General features: G+C 39.7%; 1 protein-coding gene across 1 annotated transcript in view; it reads left to right on the top strand.

Annotated features, from left to right (window-relative positions):
- The first annotated feature begins 2,504 nt into the window (after nt 1-2,504).
- ARHGAP42 (Rho GTPase activating protein 42) overlaps nt 2,505-19,514 on the top strand; it is a 428,597-nt gene continuing 411,587 nt past the window's right edge. Inside the window, exon 1 of the mRNA XM_036743492.1 lies at nt 2,505-3,215. Within this exon, the coding sequence (XP_036599387.1) occupies nt 3,062-3,215 (154 nt within the window). The 5' untranslated portion in view covers nt 2,505-3,061. The remainder of the gene's footprint in view (nt 3,216-19,514) is intronic.

Below are 19,514 nucleotides of genomic sequence, written 5' to 3'. Positions count from 1 at the left end.
GAACAGCTTCTTAGGACAAATTGGGTTCAAATCCTGCCTCTGACATTTACTACCTCTAAGAAAGTTACTTAAATGTCTCCAAGATTGTAAACGAAAAATAAATCGCTGATCTCCATTGGTTGAGGGAATTTCCCTACCAGAGAGCTCCTTCCCCAGATGAAATCACAGGGGGAAGCGGGGAATAGAGGCCTCCAAAGCACCTGCAAATAACGATCCATTTTAACATTTGAATGTTAGAGTGGAAGCAGGAATATTAAATCTAGAAGAGACCTTAATGGTCATATAATCCAACCCCCTCATTTTACAGATGAAGAAACTGGGCCCAAAGAATGACTTGCCTAAGGTTAGCAGTAAAGCTAGAGCTTAAACCCAGACCTCCTGATTTCTGGGCCAGTGAGAGTTTCCAACTGACACCAGCTGTCTCCTATTGAAATACCATACACAGGAAACTAAAAACTGAGACTGAGTTGAAATATAAGTAAGAACAGAAAAAGAAAGCTTTCCTTATGAAACAGGCAGTTGGTATACAGATACTCTGTGCCTTGTTTCTTGACTCTTCTATCTGTTTCTTTTAAGTAGAAGCTGTCTTATTCTTCTCTATATACTGCACACACCCCCTACACACTTCATAGCCTCATAATTTCTTGACTGAAAGAAAAAAATGAATATTAGTTTTGCAAGCCCTCACATATTCAGTAAATTCAGATGTAAAACAAATCTGTTTTAGCATAGGAGAAATTAGACCAGAGTTGTAGGGAAAAAAATGACCCACAATATTCCTGATGATTAAAAATTAATTTAATTAATTCTTGATCTTGTTTTAACCATACTTAGAGTATTTTCTTACCAACAGGTACTGTTTACAACAGATTGTGAAAGTTTCATCCTGTTTCCATCTTTGAACAGCTGCCATCAGATTTATGATTTTTTTGGCTGCCCCTTGGAAAAGGCTTAAAAGAGACCTATTTGTTTGGCATGGTTGATTTTTCCTTTGTGGCCGTGCTATGAACAGATGTAAAATCACCCTGCCTGAAGAGCAGCCAGCCTCTCCTCAACATGTGGCACATACTCTGGAAATGAAGAATGGGGGAATTAAATACATTAAAGCATAATATTTCACAGAAAGACACAAAATCAGAATATTCAGAATTCAACTGATTCTCTTGGTGTCTGGCCATCTTCGCTGTAATGTGTTTAGAAATAATGAGGTAAGCTATGGACAGAAGGACATTAACTCTATTTCCTGCCCTATATGGATTTAAATCAGAACAATTATTTCATCCATTTTTGTCTTATCTGTTTGTCTTAATCCTTTTTTTAAAAAAAAATCATTTGAAACCAAAAGAAATCTTGAAGGTCCACAAAGTTTGTTTTAATTGGGAGAAAATTGAAAAGCATTTTAATGGAATTTAATGGAATTTTTCCCATGATCTGACTAATACAGTCTTTTAACAGATGGTTCACATGGACAAAGCAATGCAAACATATAAATTAAAAACAGATCCTTTTTTTTTTTAAAAAAAGTCTGAATTCTCAGAAACCACATAGGCTGACTGTAGGAGATTGATGTTAAGTAGCAGTTTCTTATTCTGCAGGTATTTCAAGAGGAAAGAATCCTATTCATTGAAACCACCAGGAGTTGCCACAGTGGAGGACTATTAATTTTGTACCCGGGTCCTATTTTATAATTTTTTGATCCAAATAGCTGTTGGGCAGAGGTAAACAAGATTTTTTAAAGGTCTCAAAGTTGAACAAATGAACCTTTCCTGGAATGAAAATTAACAAAATCACCCCACTAAAGGGAGATTTGCTGGAGGTTAGACTTGGAATTGAGGGGGGAGGAGGAGTCAGAGGAGTTGGAAAGCCTCTAGCTCTTCTTCCCACTTATAGAAACTAGAGGGAGAAAAAACTTTTCAGGCCTCTGGGGTTTTCTTTTATAATGTGGAGCGATTTATTTTCTTTAAACAAAAGTAATTAAATTGCTCTATCTTGGAATTGAAATAAATCCAGACAGAATACAAGGGGGCGCATGTGTGTTGGAGCAGAAGGAAGGCTACTTAAGGCCAAAATTTGCGTCCTATAACTTTTCTCGACTTCCCCCCTCCCCCAAATATTTTTTCCAGACATTGTGTGTGAAGTCTTCCCTAACTCCAAATCTGTCTGAGGTGGAGATTAAGTAGGGAATTCGGGTACTCTTGAAGGACAGGGGACTGTGGGGTTCATAGCAATAGGTCACAGCCAGTAAGGCGGGGTGGGTTGGAGCCTGCGGAGGAGGAGGCGGCAGGGTTAATAGCAAAGATGCGGCCAGGCAGGAGAGTAATAAAAGGGTGTGTTTGTGTGCATAAGTGAGGCATGTACAGTGGAGAAGGGTGGCTTGTGGGTGGGGGTGAAGAGGGTAAAGGGGTAAAAGGGGAGGGGTGGAGCCGGGTAAGAGTGAAGCGGTCAGGGGGAGGGTCTGCGAGGCCGGGACACAATTCGCACCACTCTCAAAGCTTGTGTCCGCTTTGGGGGAGGGTTTCCAACGCCCGAACAGTTGCTGCGGAGCATTTCTGGGCTCACATAGCAAAAGATTGTCAGGAGAGAGGGAGAGGGAGCGAGGAGCTGCCGGAAGTGTCTGCAAGCAGGCGCGGGGGCCGCAGCAGCAGCTACAGCTACGGCAGCTGTAGCCGCCTTAGCCAGAGAAACTTTCCAGTTTTAGCCTAGGAGCCCGGAGACCGAGGAGCCCTCCATGCCCCGGAGCAACAATGCAACCATATGACAGCCACCTAATTCGACCCACTCCTTTGCCATCCGCCTGCATTTCCCTCCCTTGTCCGCCGGTGAAGATTGAGGCAGGGTGGGAATCGCTGTAACCCCTGCAAAGAAGTGCCCCGAGGAGGTGCAGGATCGGGGGAGGGGGGGCCCCCATTTTCTGTACACCTTTCTCTACGCGCCCCGGCCCTCCTCCTGCCGCCTTCCTGCTTCAGTTCTGGTCTGTCCGGGGTTAGATTCCCGAATTGGCTTTCTTTTCTACTTGACCTGAAGAGTCCCAGGCTGCTGTCGCCGGTGTCGCGTCTGTGCCATGGGGCTGCCCACTCTGGAGTTCAGTGATTCCTACTTGGACAGCCCAGACTTCAGGGAGCGTCTGCAGTGTCACGAGATTGAGCTGGAGCGAACTAATAAATTCATTAAAGAACTCATCAAGGACGGATCCCTGCTTATTGGGGCTCTGAGAAGTGAGTATGGCTCAGGGGGTGGAGGTGGGGGTGCAGCCCGAGGCGACCCTCGGGGTGCCAGGCCGAGGGGGTGGGGTGGGGGACGCGAGGGAACCAGGGCTTCTTTTGTTTGAATGGGTCTGGGGAAAAATGCTGAAGAGCTCCCCTGCTGGTAGCCAAAAAAGTTTGTTCTTAAGGTGTGCTTGCCTGACTATTTAAATAACCACCATGTCCCCCGCCCCCGCCCCCACAGTCGGCGAGAAACTAAAGGGAGAAAATCTTTGACTGAAAAAATGTTATTTGGTGTTTGAGGCTAACTCTTCCCCCTTCCCCTCCCCCCCCCCCCCGGAATTGAGGATTCCTGGACACTTAGGGCAGTAAATTTCAAAACAACTTGATCTCCATTAACCGAACTAATTCCAGGAGTTTTAAGTTCTATGGATAAAAACAGTTATTATGGATGTAGAATGGAAGGAAAATTACTTATATTCATTATATATAATAAAGTAAGTATACATATGTGCCCAAAGTAGGCTTGGGGAATGCGGGTGATCCTCTTGCGCGCGTGCACTCATACATATGCGCGCGCGCACACACACACACACCAGCTGGCCAGATTAAATGAGACAAATTGTCATAAATTGACAGCTAGATTACCCCCCACCAATGTTTTCTGTGACTATAGACTAGACAGACACACACACCCCCTCCCTTCCCCACGCCTTTACATCTTTCTAGCTTGCCTTCCTGCTGCTGTAGGTCACCTGAGGAACTGGATGTGTACTAATTGGCCCTGAGCAAGTGAATCATCCACCGCTGGGTGGGGGGAGGGGGTCAGAGAAGAAGTCTCAACAACTTCAATTAGCACGTGTCCTAGGATGCATCAGTTGGAAAAACTGAAGCATTTAGGCAAAGTACTGTTACCCTCAGTCTTTGGGATCCTTATTCTTTTCTCCTTTTTCATCTGGTTTCTGACCCCATCGGGCTCTACTGTTCTTAAGTTGTCTCCACTCTCCCGCTAACCAACGCCCCCTCCTTCCCCCCTTGGAGTGATCTGATACTCTTCCGTTGTTAAACTATTAAACTGATAAGGTTTATTGTTAACACCCTCCTGCGTATTTACATTTTGATTGAGCAAAAACAACAACTCTGTATTGTGTATGCTTGAGGAATCAAAATCTAATTTTAGAATTTCTAGTTTCACCGAGGGATGGTTAGCCATAGCCTTCTGATTGGTTTTCCTGATTCAAGTCTCCCCACCCTCCAGTCCATCCTCTACTCCACTGTCAAAGTAGTCTTGGGAAGGAGAGGTTCTGACCTTTGAGCTCTATTCAGTATATTCCAGTGGCTGCCTATCACCTGACTTTTCCACGAACCAGACACTCCATCTTTTTGGCACCAGGCATTTTCTCTCACTGTTCTGCAAGCCTGGAATGAGCTTCCTCCTCTGCTTCGACTGCTGATCTCCCTGCCTTCCTTTGTTCAGTCGTTTTTTCAATCACATCCAACTTTTTGTGAACTCATTTGGAGTTTTCTTGGCAAAGATAGTGGAGTGGTTTGCCATGTCCTTCTCCAACTCATTTTATAGATGAAGAAACTGAGGCAAACGAAGTTAAGTGATTTGTCCAGGGTGACCCAGTTAGTAAGTATCTGAGGCTAGTTTTGAACTCAGGGAGATGAGTCTTCCTGATTCCAAACCCAGTGCTCTATCCATTGTACCACCTAGTTGCCCATAGGATAAAGAAATTGGACTTTTGTTCAGTCTTGGCCCACTCTTTGTTGACCCTATTTTGGGACTTTCTTGACAAAGATATTGGAGTGGTTTGCTATTTCCTTCTCCAGCTCATTTTCAATCTGAGGCAAACAGGATTAAGTCACTTTGGGACTGGGGCACAGAAGAACAGAGATGGGCCTATATGTGCCCAGAATTGAGATAGCCTGGTTATCAATTATATTTTGATTTGCATATTAATGATGATACTGTTGTAAATTGAAAGTTTTGCTGAAAATGTTTTTCAAGTGCCCCAAACACCAAAGTATTCTTTTCTGTAACTGTTACCCATCAGAGGGAAAAGCACATAACATGTTTATTCTTTAACTCTGTGAGCCTTTAGAAAGTGCTGTCTCCTATTCTTGGAACTGACTGTCCTAGCTCATTTCATCCTGTTAAAATCTCTCCTTTCCACCAGTGCCCAATATTGAGCTCCCACTTTTCAGATTTCCCACAGCACTTTGCCTTGACTGCCCCTTTGAACTTAATCTCACTCTCCCTTGTATCTTGGCTGTTTATTTTTTTCTCAGGTCATGTTAAAATAGGATTTAGGACTGGAATGGACTTGCTTATTTTATAGGTGAAGAAACAGACTCAGAAGTCGAGTTACCCAGAGGTCAGACCCAGATCTCCTGACTCCCAGGTCCTGTGCTTTTGCCTTGTGTTACCTTAGAGCTCCATAAATAGAAGACTGTGTGAGGTCTGAGAGGAGAAAAATTACTAACACCTTTGCGGGGGGGGGGGGGGGGGGGGGCGGGCAGCGGCGAGCGAGCGGTGAGAATTAAGGAAGACTTAAAGGAGGAGGGGGGCATCAGCGCTGGACTTTAAAAGATGACTACAGATTTTGTTTGTACATAGTGGTTTGTGTCTTGTCTCTCTCTTAGACTGTGAGGTCCTTGTCAAGGGCAGGGACTGTCTTTGTATTTTTGTATCCCCAGCACTCACATAGCTGGGAAAGACACTGAAGGAATTTTGACAAAGACACCAAGGCAGGGAAGTATGCTGTTTTCAGTGGAGGACAAGTTTGACTGGAGTAGAGAACAGATGGAAGAGGAGGCAGGATGACATCAGAATGTGGAGAGTCTCAAATGCCAGGCAGAGGGGTTAGAGCTTGACCCTGTAAGTAGTAGGGAGCTACTGATAAGAATGAATTGACCAGATTTATACATGGGAAGATACTCCTGAAAGCCGTATGCTAGATGGATTTTAGGGAATGAAAGAATGAAAAAAAATTATTAATCGCTTACAGCACTGCGTCCCAAGGATACAAAGATAAAAGCCAAGGCAGCCTTTGTCCTCAAGGAGCTTACATTCTAACGGGCAAAACCACAGAGTTGTTTTTATTATGGTTGAGGTTGTACTGAAATTGTATATTAGCAGTTACCCATCCCCAGAGAGATCAGCCAGGTGGTGCAGTGGAGAGAGAGCTGGAATCAGACTCATCTTCCAGAGTTCAAATCTGCCCTAAGACATATAGTAGATGTGTGAACCTGGGCAAGTCACTTAACCTTATTTGCCTCAGTTTCCTTATCTGTAAAATGAGCTGGAGGAGAAAATGGCAAATAAAAAAACTCCAAATGGTGTCACGAAGAGTCAGACATAACTGAAAAATGACTAAACAGTCCTCAACCCGGGGCTCTAGGTCAGAAAGTGCTACAGGTCATGATCTCCGTGTGGGTACCTGTTGAAGAGCAGTTGTCCAAGAGGGAGATAGTAAGAGTTTGTAATGGAAAGATAGGTTTCACGGGGAATAAAGTTCATGGCAAATGGGATGGGAGGGTTCGGGGAGGTAAAATGCCTAGACTTGGCAACTGGCTGTAAAAAGAACGGTTTCAATCATGAGTAAGTGGTAGTGACACTAAAAGAAAGAGTGAAGTCAGAAGGAAATTCTGGACTTGGGGAGAAAATGATAACTTCAGCTTTGGAGGCAATAAAACAGCAGATCAAGAGGTAAGGGAAGAAGCAGAAGACTGATGTTGCAGAAGCAAAAAGAGAAAGAAGAGACTCCAGAAGGTGGAAGTCCTTGATGATGTTAATCCTACATCCCCAACTCTGTTGTCTAATTTCCACCTGGATTCCTTCATTTCAGGAATTTCAAACTCAGAAAATACAAAATGGAACTCATTGTCTTTCCTCCTAAAACTACCTCTCCTTCTAACTTCCCTGTTTCTGGTGAGGAAGCCACCATCTTTCCATTCTTCTATGTTCACAGCCTCAGAATTCTCTTTGAACTCTCTCTTTCACCTTTCTTTCACACTCACATATTACACCCACTTTATGCTGTGTTTTCACATGCATCTCTTACCTGGTCTTGCTAAATAATAAGTATGTGTGGGTGTGCATATGTGTGTGTGTGTATTTTTATTTATATATACTTATATAAGTTTGACTTCAAGGTGATACTCTCAGAACTGTTAAAGAAGTAAAGTGTGTGTTTGTGTGCGTGTGTGTATGCGTATATGTGTGTGTGTGTGTGTGTGTGTCCTGTCCAGGATTTATATGAACAAAACCCAGTATGCTCAGTGCTACTACTCTTTTTCACTACTCTTTCACTTCCCTAGAGCAAGAAGCCATACTTATAATGCTGTACTCTAGAAGACGAAATAATTGGCTTTCTGGATTAGTTTATTACTCGATCATACCTATAATAACATATACAAACAAGTCATTGACCAGGTAGACAAGCATTTTGATAGCTTTTGGTTTCCTGTTTCCATAAGTTAGGTTTTGCTTTAAATAGGGTTTCTGCTGCTGATTGTTATATAGACTCAGTTGTTCATTTCACAACTATTTCTTGAGTAGCTAGGTGTTTTAGGTGTTGCAGGAGATCCAGAGTCCTTGCTCACAATTTAGTCTAGTGGTGGGGATTAAATCTCAGTTTTTTTATTTGTAAGATGAGGGGATTGGAGTAGATGATTTCTAAAGTCCCTCCTAGCTCTAAATCTGTGCTCCTAGAAAGAAGACATGGATCAATATTACAGAGATTTCAGGCTTCAGCAGGCTGATAAGGGAGACATTTTTTGATGGGCAAGAAAGAAGGCCCTGAAATCCTATATCTCTTCTCCCCTGGTTATTCTCTCTGCTTCCCTGGGGACAAGCAGTGGGTTGGCTATGACTCTTGAGGCTTGCTGGCTATTTTTTACTCACATAAGTAGTAAGCTCCTTCTCCAAGCTCCCTGAGCTTTCCCAACTCTTTTCCCTTTTTTCTGCTGTAAGACTATATTTTGTGTCTTTTAGGAGTGTTGGAACACATTTGGAAAGTGGAAGAGAAGTAAGGATTTAGAAATTTGGCCCTCATCTGTTTGAGACCTATATTTACGTGAATGTGGTAGTTGAGAATAAGGGACAAAGTGAGTGTAGGGAGAGAAAAAGCATGAAAAGACATCCTTGGGGGGAATCATCCACATTAAGGGATGGTAAGCAAGGATGAGGAACCAGTGAAGAAGAGAAAATAGAGATAGGAGGACAAAAAGTGGGTGGTTTTTCTGAAGCCATGGGAGAGTGATACTCGGAAGAGGTGGTAAGCAGTGTCAGAAGTTTCGGAAGTTCTACAAATGTCTTTGGGTATGGCAGTAATTTGAGAGAACAGTTATAGGAGAGTAGTATTGATGGAAGTTTGCTCTGCAAAGGATTGGGAAGAAAGTGGGTGTTAAAGTAGTAGTATTGACTGTAGACAATCTTTTAAAGAAATTTGCCCATGAAGCACAAGGGAGACAGAAGCTGGTAATGGTAAGGAGTACAAGGATCATTGAAAGGCTCTTTTAAGGTTGGCAAAAGCTAAGCAAGTATGTAGACAGGAAGGAACAAAGGATAGTTGGGGATGGTTTAAAGATGCATGAGAGGAAAAGAATGATAGCTGGAGTAATGTAGTAGAGGAGGCAGGACAAAATGGGACCGCTGGCACAGAGGGAGGGCATAGACATAGTTGGAAGTAGGTCCATCTTTTAGTGACCAAAAAGGAAAATAATAGCTAATGGTGATAGCTTTCATTATACAACACTTTAACATTTGCAAAGAGCTTTACAGATATATCTCATTTGATCCGCTCATCAACCTTGAGAGTTAGATGTTATTATGATCTCCATTTTACAGATGGAGAAACTCATGCATTCAGAGATTAAATTACTTGTCTAGGGTCACACAACAGCTAGTAAGCTGTCCAAAGCAAGATTTGAACTCAGGTTTTCTTGACTCCAGGTCCAGCATTCTATCTACTGTACCATCTAGCTACTTCAGAAGGAAGGAGTGGTCGAGAATGCAGAGTATTGGGGAAGAGAGGGAAGGAAGCTAGGTGACCTCAGGTCAAATGGTTTCAGTCTTCTCTCAGAAGCAGATGATTATGTCATCTGCTATAATTATGGGTATTGGGGGTCTGATGGAGAAAAAATGATTTAGAACAGTCACTGTGGGGATTGAGATAAAGACGTCTGTGCAGATCAGAGTAGAAATATTATTGAGCTTGAACAAAGGCTCAGCTGAGGTCATACATCATAAATTGGTAGCTGGTGAAATCAGTTGTTTTCTTACTTCAGCCAAGCTCAACAGTTAAGGAATAGGAGTGGGAAAATCAGAGGGTGGGTTTACCCAGGGATGAAGAGGGAAGGACTTGGGAGTTGTGGAAGATCAGAGATTCAGAGGATTCTGGTGTAGAGACTAGTGAATGATCAAATTGGTAGATCCAAAGGGTCAAGCTTTGGGTATATTAGCAAGTGAAGGAGAGTAGGACAGATGGCTGGGGAAATAGGTATGGGTCAAAAGACTGGCAGTCATAATGAGAATAAAGAGAAAGTAGGTTGATGGTGAATAACCCAATAGAATGTAATCTCTGTAAGGGCAGGAATTGTATACTTTTTTTTGTCTTTAACTCCCCACCACCTACCTTACTTAGTGCCTAGCACGTACTAAATGCATAATAAAGATTCTTTTTTTGATTGAATTGAGTAAGAAAGTGAGAGAGAGGCAAAAAATGTGTTGTCATTGAATAATGGAATTCAAAGTTTTTATTCTCAGAGATGGTAAAATTCCCAGAGGGTGTAATCATTGGAGTGTCTGGTTAAAGTGACATGGAAAAGGGAGTTTTTAGAGTTGAGAAAGTTAGGGTATTGGGTAGACAGGAAGTAAGAAGGATCATGAATGTCAGTATTCATGTTTTTGAAGATAATAATAGCTAGCATTTATAAAGCACTCATCCTTTTAAAAATTTTTCATATAGTAGTTAATATGTATATAATTTATAAGTAAGTAAATATACACATTGTGAGTGTGCACTTAGACATGTTTCATAAAAAAGAAAAAAAAAGTTTGGAGACCACTATGGTAGATGACAGTAAAAAGAAACTGATGGCATTGAAGCTATTGAGGGATGGTGATATAGTAATGATCCGGAATTGGAAGTAGGAAAGAAAGACTGTTCCAATACTTCCTGGTTCTTCAAAAGAGGGGAAGGGATGGCTGGAATGGAGACAATTGGTTGTTTGTGGTGATTTCATTTTCTGGGAACTTGTAATTTGAATTTCTACCTAATGCTGCTTTTTAAAAGAGGATTACTGCACTATTGATTTCCCTCCCTCCAGCTCCCCCCACCCTTTTTTTAGATGATGGATGGGTGTGGAAGGATAAGAGGAGGACTATAGTGGTCCAACACTGATTTGCCTTGTGGGGTTGGGGACAAGGAAGGTTGGAGTAGAGATGACATGGGGGTGTGAGATGAAGCAGTGACGTTCAGATTTCCTGCTACATATTTGTTACCTTGCCCTACTGAACAAAAGTGACCCAGCAGACTAGGTTTGCTATTTTAGTCAGTTTCATTTCCATACTAAAATATTTTATTTGTCTGGTTGCAAACTGTTCTCTGCAAGGGACCCAGAGGCATCCTGTTCTTTAGGTGCTGACACTCAGACCCTCCATCCATAATTATTCTAGAATCTGATGCTATTTATGTCTGACCGTCACAGATTTTACATTACTAAATTGAGTGAATTATTTCACTCAAACAGTTCAATATTCATTCTTACATAGTATATTTTGAATAAATTTGGCCATTCATTGAGTCATAGACTAATATAAGTGGAAGGACCTTTTATATCATCTAGTCCATGAATTTAACTCTCTGCTAGTAACTCCAAGATCTATATATCCAACTATAGTATGTCCTGTGAGCTTCAGGCCACATCACTAATTGCCTATTGGACATTTCAAATTTCATGTCCAAGAGACATCTTGAACTTCATATATCTAAAACTTAACTTAGCTATATTTCCTCTTAAACCTGCTACTCTTCCAAACTTCCTAGGTTCAGTCAAAGGTACCACCTCTTAGTGTCCCAGATTTGTGTAGCCTGCTCATTATGTGGACTTCTTACTTCTTCATCCCACATAATGAATCAATTGCCAAATCTTGCCAATTTTAACTGCACAACATCTTTTACATATAAAGCCTTCTTCACTCACATGGCAACTACATTGGTTCAGGCACTTATTACCTCTTCCCTGGATTTTTCAGTGCGGTTGGTCTCGCCTGCCTCAAGTCTTTCCCTACTCTAGTCCATTCTACACATGACTAGTGAAGTAATTTTCCTTAAGGGGAGATATGCCCATGTGATTTCCTTGGATAATTAACACGAGTGCCTTCCTATTGCCTTCCTAATAAAATATTAAATCCCCAGGTTAGCTTTTTTTTTTCCCAATTTTTTAAAACATTTTTATTTAAAATTTTGAGTTCCAAATTCTATTCATTCTTCCCTCCCCTCCACTTTCCCTGAGATGATAAGTGATCAGATATAAGTTATACATGTGCAATTATGTAAAACATTTCCATATTAGTCATTTTGTTCAAGAAGACTCAAATAAAAGAAAAGAAAAATGAAAGAGAAAGTGGAAAATAGCATGCTTCAGTCTGTATTCAATCAATATCAGTTCTTTTTCTGGAGGTGGATAGTATGCCCCATCATTAGTTCTTTGGGATTGTCTTGGATCATTGTATTGCTGAGAACAGCTTCTAAAGCCCTTTGCAACATGCTCATTGGATAGCCCTCTCATGAGGATACTTCATCTCCCATCTTTGTCCCTTTGCAGCAGTTCTCACATATGCCTGGAATGCACTGGCTCCCTTCCTCTGCCTTAAAGAGTTTTTCTACTGCACTGTCTTATACCTGAAGCCTTTTCTGATTCTCCCAAGTACCTTCTCTCTCAAACTTCCTTGTACTTAACTACTTTTCATACATTCATATTTATTAGTTTTTTATTTGTGTTTCATATATTTTTAATATGTATTTGTCTCTCCCATTAACATGGAAGCTCATTGTGAATAGGGATTGTTTCATTCTTTATACTTTTCATTCCCAGTGTTTGGCATAGTGCCTGCCTCTTAAGAAATATTTGTTGATTTTAATAGCATTACAGTGGTAGAGTGAGTTTCTTTTTTCCCCCCAGTGCTCCTGTGGATGGTGGCAGTTTTTATCAAGCAAACGTTCATTCTTTCAAAAACCAATTCTTGAGTAACTGTTACGTGTAAGGAACTGTTCTGGGGGAACATGGGCCCTGCCCATAAGAACCTTAAAATCTACTAGAGGGTAATGGGCCTCAGTTCCCTCATTTTATACTAGGTGACCTCGAAACTTCTAGTGAGGGCATCAGGCAAAGGCTGGATGACTTCTTTTGATCTAGCCATTCATACCTGAATTTTTTACTTTAGGGTTTAAACCTGTGTTTAAAGTCACAGCTCTGCCTTCTTTATGTACTTTATTTATTTTGGAATTTGTTTCATCTAAATGAGTTAAAATGACTTCATTTCATCATATAAAACTTTGCGACCAGTGATTTTGGATTGTTTGTCATACTGGTAAATGCTACGTTGTCATATTAAGTAATCTTTAGTTGAGAAAATATTTGTTACTGCATAGACACACCATGTTTTTATAGTTCAGACAGCATGAGTCACCATCTCCACCCTTTTGATCAATGCATTACTGTCATTCTTTATGAATCTTGAACCTTTAACGGAGTACAGCCTCTGTTTTAAGATGTGAAATCACATACTTTATTACTAATGCACTTCTCCCCTCCATCCATCCAGCCTCCATGCACATATTTTGAGGAGAAAATCAGTTAAAATGATATAACCTTGCTTGCTGCTTTGCAAACAGCCTGGGCTTCTGTCAGCAAAGGAGGCTTCTTTCTCTCAGCTGAAGGAGTTTTGTTTTGTGCAGCCACTGGTTCAGATTTGGGAAGGAGAGAGCTTGTCAGTACACACTTTCCTTCAGCTTGCCTCTCACTCTTTCTTTTCTCATACTTGACTCCATTCTGCTGCCTTTGAATTACAAGTATACAATTATTGGGAGGAGATAGGGTCTTGAATTTAGGTTCCAATAGTTGCCAAAGTGGCTTAATCAAAAGAGCAATTAGCAAGTGTTTATTAATAGCTTCCTATATTCCAAACATTGTGGTATAATGAAAAAAACAAAACAATTCCTGCCTTCAAGAAGCTTACCTTATAATGGGAGAGACAACTTGTGTGTGTGTGAAACTATGAACTAAATACAGAATAGCTTAGGGCTGTCCAAAATATGGCCTGAGGGCCACGTGCAGCCTCCAGTGCGATCTTATGTGGCCAGCCTGTGGGTTTTAATTTTCACGAGTGAAAAAGTAAAATAATAATTTGCATGGAATGCATATTAGATTTTTTAATTCCATCACTAATAAACAATCTCATTGATGTTAGTTTTCTTTGGTGTTTTTAAGCAGTATTACAGATGGAACATATCTCGCGGAATTTTTAATCCATCTGTGGGATGCGTTCCATCTGTATGATGCAGACAGTACGCACCTACCTTTCTATTGTTGCATTGTCGCTTTGTTGTTTTGTGTTTGCTTTTGTGCTTCGCGCCTTCTCCTGTCCTGCTCCCCCACTTTCCATTAGTGTGCTGTATTTTTTATTCTGGGTGCGGCCCTCGAATACTTATTTTATTTTAATGCGGCCCTAAGATGACCTAAGGTTGGACAGCCCTGAAATAGACGGAGATATCACGAAGCTGGGGGACCAGGAAAGGCTTAGGGGGGAGGGCCCTACTTTTGCTGTCTTAAATGTAGCCAGGTATTTTAAAGTCCAAAGTGGAGGCAGAGAGCAATACCAGGCATGGGGAACAACCAATGCACACACTTGGAGTTGGCAGATACAGTATCCTATGAAGCAACATCCAGGAGACCAACATTGTTGTCTTACAATGGAGAGGAGGGGTAGAAGGAATTAGGTATGTAGAATGTAGGACCTACAGTCATACTTCAGGGGTGATGGATGGGAAAGGGAGTCTGGCCCTGTGATTTCATTCTTGAGGAGAGTTCGCTTTGGAGATCAATGTAGATCAGCCACCCCTGTCATCTTGAGAGATGCTTTGGAACCCAGAGAGGTTTTGTCTTGCCTGCATTCACACAGGAAACAAGGCTGAAGCCCAGTTCTTCCTGGCTCCAGAACTAGCCTTCTGTAAGCTAAACAATGCTACTATATTATATGTACAAATGTATACTGCAATATGTAGTTTAGAGAATCCTTGCACAATATCTTATGTAGGATGCCATTGTTTAAGAGTTTATTGCTTATGAAGTATATGGAAAATGCATTTTATTTGGCTTTTCCAAAATCACATTATTTTGTTGAATTAAATTTTAATCCCGGTTTTAGAAGGAATTAGACATATGGAGACATCTTTTTTCTCTGTGGAATGAATGTCATATTATTTAGAAATTCAAGCAGAGTTAAAATACTTCCTTTACTCTTACCTACATAGCACATAATAATCGAAGTTCTCATATGGAAGCCATTATTAAATACAGTAGGGAATGTCTAGATTATTTTATTTTTTAGGTATTTACATTTGTAATTAAAATACCTCACAATTGTAATTTAGCTTAGAGCTCATATGATAAGGGTCAATATAGCCTCCTTATAAAACCTTCTAAATCATTTGGTTGAACACCTTAATCAAAGGTATGAACCGGTAATTAATTGGAGTAACTTTGTTTCGCTTCTTCCAGCCATTAGAGTTGGAATTAAATGGATGGGAATAACTATATTTCAAAGGAATGAGAATTCATTTTGAAACAGATAGATTTAAGACTAAAAATAATGGAGTTTGTTTTACTCTGAAGATTATTTTGCATATCAAAACTATATGCAGTATACTCATTAAGTAAAAATATTGGCTTATATTACAGTGCAATTAAATTGGTCTGGCTGATTGCCTTCATTACTTTGTCCATGTTTTATCATGGCACTAGTAGGTAGCATAACACAGTTTCATGTTATTATTATTTATTGTTGAATTGTATGTTCTGGGATTCACATGGTTTGAACAGTCTCCCATATTTTTAGTTAATAATAATGATAGTAATAGCTAGCCTTTACATAGTGCTTTTAAAGTTTGCAAAGCTCCTCATATGTATTATCTCCTTTGAGCCTTGAAACAGTCATGTGACATTGGTGCTTTTATTTTCCCTATTTTGTAAATGAAGAAATTGAGGGGTAGTAAACTAGTAAGAGCTAGGAGACATCTGGGGTAGTATTTGAACTCAGGTCTTTCTGAATGTAGGCCCAGCACTTCATTGTTACGTTTAGCTGCCTACAGTATTTGTATATCGTTCACAAAAATACTTTACAAATACGATCTAATTTTAGTCTTACAACTTGGAGAGGTAAGTGATGTTATATACCCATTTTCCAGATATGGAAATTGAGACAGATGGTGTTCAAATGACTTCCCCAGCATCACACAAGTAATGAGTGTTTGAAATGCTACCTCGCTGTGACAGTTCTTTGAAGTGGCAGTGTCCTCCAAGGGTGGGTCTTCACATCTACAATATAATGTTCATAAAAATGAATAATAACCCGTTCAATTCAAAATTTATTAAGTAGCTATCCTGGGCAAGACTGAGTATTCACTTATAATTATACTTATAATTCACTTATAAGTATTTCACTGGTGTAGGTAAAAACATGATTCCTACCTTCAGTGAATTTTCAGTCTTGCACATGATAAGAATGTAAGTATGTATAATAATACAAGTTACAGTGTCAAGAGGGTGAAGGAGAGATTCAGGCATAATGCTGGGGTAAGAAGAAGAACACTCATCTGTAAGGGAATTGGGGAAAGGTTTGTGAAGGAGTTGGTACTTTAGATGGCCCTTGATGGAAGAGGATTTCAGAAGGTTGAGGTGAGGAGGGAGTGCATTCTGGGGATATGGAATGTCCTACAAGAATGCATAAAGGCAGGAGATGGCAAGATGAGATCAGGAAACTGCTAATATTTGATTTTGGCTGGAAAGGAGAGTATTTGAAGGGTAGTAAACTGAAATAAGATTACAAAGATAGCTTGTGGCTAGGTGTGGAGAGCCTCAAATGCCTTTTCTAAACTACTGAAGTTTCCTCTAGACAGTAGGGAGCCCCAGCAGAATCTTGAAATGTTTTCTCAGTAATCAGAGGAAGACAAAATTTAAGGTAGTATATATTGGTAAAGCAGTGTGGGATAGTAGAAGGAGTGTGGGACTTAAACGATATGAGTTCAGATTTTACTCTGCCGCTTAAGAGTATGACTGTGGGCAAGTTGCTTAAGCTATCGAGCATTTTTCCTCATTTATAAAATGGGAACAATAAGGTATGTGGTGAGGAAGATGTTGATTTTTGTCATCTTCTTCTTATCTCAGTCTTCAAAACTAAAAGGTGGCTTAATGTTCTAAGGCTGTCATTGTTAGATGGAAGTGCCTAGTGGATATTATCCTTTTTTGACATCCTTGTCAGCAATACATATAATAGTATTTGTTCTTAACAAACTAAGGCAGGAGTTAGGAAATCAAATTATCTTGATTTGTTCAAAACTTGACTTGGACCAGATGTTCTTGACCCTTGCTATATTTATTAAGCCTGTAACCGGATGTTCCATTTCCCAACCATGTTAATTAACAGAGTTTGCTGTATTTTTAAATTTTGGTTTCAGCCCCAGAATGGCAGGAATTGGGCAGATCAGTTTATTCTTAGAACCTGAGTTTCCTTTTTGATGAAATGGATACTATAATACTTAACAGTATTAATATCATTACTATTATTATTATAAAAATCCTTTGTAAATTGTCAGATGATACATCAGAGTAGCCGCCCAACAGGATAGTATAACTCAACGACAATGCTGGTGTTATGGGAACAGAAATGATTATATAATGATGAATGAGAACCAAAAAGAGCCTCAGGCCATCTAGTCAACACTTCTCTTTTTACAGATTAGGAAACTGAGGCTCAGGGAACTTAAGTGACTTGCCTGAAGTGAGGCACTGCCCAGCTGTCAGTCATCAGTAAGAATTTATTAAATACGGCATTCCTTCCATATCACAGGGGTTAGGTACACGGGGGTTAGGACTCTGTACCCCTGCAAGCTTGAAAATCCATGTAAAATTTTTTTGGCCTTGCCTTTGTACCAGAGAAGAAGTCTGCACTTTTTCTTTTTTCCTTTTTGGGATATTTACAGTATTGTAAAATTTGGGTTAAGTATTTAGTCATAAGCTATATGTAGGTAAATGTTAAGTAAAAGTATTGTGCATATATTTTATGCATTCTGAGTTTCTGAACTTTTTCTGTGTTGTCTGCTGGCCTTCATACATCATCTGCAGTTTCCACAAAACTCCCCCAAATTTTCATTTAATCTTTTGTGCTAACCCTGTGATATATAGAAATCCTGATGGGGAGAGTCTTGATGTGGAAGGGATAATTGTATGGACTAAGCGGCAGACCTTGTACTAAGTACTGGAGATTAACAGGGGAGGTAGTTTGACTCATAGTTTAATTGAATCCAGGGTAAGTAATAATAGTAATAATTGACATTTATCTAGAATATTAAAGATTGCAAAGTGCTTTACTTGCATTATGTCATTTCAGTCTCCTACTTGCCCATGGTCAGATAACTAACTAGTAAGTGTGGGACATGAGATTTTACCCCAGGACTTTCTAACTAGGATCCTAGTCTCTAGCACCCCATCCACTAAATTGCTTATTAGTACACGTGTTCCATTGAAAGCATCATATATGCTTGTCAACCTATTTCTTTCATTCAGAATTGTGTGTATGTAGTGTGTAGAAAGAGAATCCCTCTCCCTTTTTAGGCTTTGGTCACTATCTAAAACTAAATACTTCAGGAAATCTGATTGTTATTTATAGGCTTTAGAAGTAGGGAAAGGGCTAGTTGAAACTCCTAAAGAATAGTGAAAAAACAGTGCATAAAACTCCCTCCATTTTGCATGTTAATTAATTCATTTTTATTACATTTAACATTCATCAAATACAAGTCAACAGTTAAACAAAATGTAGAGAATATCTTTAAAATAAACCTGAAATTAAAATTATTTACTTTTTTAGTAAAAAAATAAATTTTAACAAAATAGGAATATGGACAATTTAGCTGTTCTGTGTACCTTTCTAAATATATTTAGGAATTTGTTGTAACCTCCTTTTTAAAAAAAGTTTGTCAGTTTATATATTGTCTTTTATTATTTACTGCTTATCTAACTTTATAATACTTCATCTCCCTCTCCACATACCTTTGTTTTCTTTATATTTGTAATCAAAACATCTCTCTTCTCATTGGTGTAATGACTTTCTCCAGAGACCTAGTCACAGTCCCTGTATGCTTTAGTAGGTGGTTTGGGGGAGTTGCTGTGAATGAAAACTTCACCTGATGGCCAACTTTCTAAGTTTAGCTAGTTTGGTCCTCATATGAACGACTCTATCATGGTCAAAAGACTGCATCACTTAGTAGGACCTGTCAGAACTGATTTTCCACTGTTAAAGTTTTCAAGAACCCAGCGTCACCAATGTGCCATGATGAAGAGCTGGAGTAGTTGGAGTAGGAGCAGGACTTTTGTGGAAAATTCTATTTTGTCTGCATTACATAATTTATTTGGCCATTGCCTATGACATTTGAAATGCAGAAACATCTTTCAGTATCTTTTTATGTCAGTCACTGAAACTTGGTACATTTGTTGCTGAATCCAGTGTTATGTTTTGTGTCTGGTACTTTGTGAATGAGAAGGATAAAAAAAAAAGTCCCTGGGAACTGCCTTCAAGTTGTCAGATTGATAAAAATTTGTCAGAGTAAAGATTTTAAAAAATGACTGTACTCTGCAACTTTCAGAGTTGCTTGGTCTTACCCTGGGAAAATCTGGCATCCCTAAGATGCCATCACATCAGCTGGGAATCAGTTTATTTTTGGAACCTTGATATTTTGGGATAATTTCCACATACAAATCAAAAAATCCATACTATCTTCTACTAATTTGTAAAAGATATGCCAATCCACAGTCTGTTATATAAACAAAGAAACAAAAATAAAACCTTCCGATCTCGATGAAATATCCAGTATAAAATATATTCTTTGTCTTAATGTTTGAAAATTTTTAGTCATCTATGTATCTAATAGAGTATCTTTAGTCCCTGGATGTAGTTGATAATGGACAGCTATAGAAAAGATGTTGGATTTTAGAGTTTGAACAACCTAGATGCTCCATTTATTGTTT

Source organism: Trichosurus vulpecula, chromosome 2, assembly GCF_011100635.1.
Source record: "Trichosurus vulpecula isolate mTriVul1 chromosome 2, mTriVul1.pri, whole genome shotgun sequence".
Classification (NCBI taxonomy): domain Eukaryota; kingdom Metazoa; phylum Chordata; class Mammalia; order Diprotodontia; family Phalangeridae; genus Trichosurus; species Trichosurus vulpecula.
This window is presented reverse-complemented; position numbering and strand designations above follow the sequence as displayed.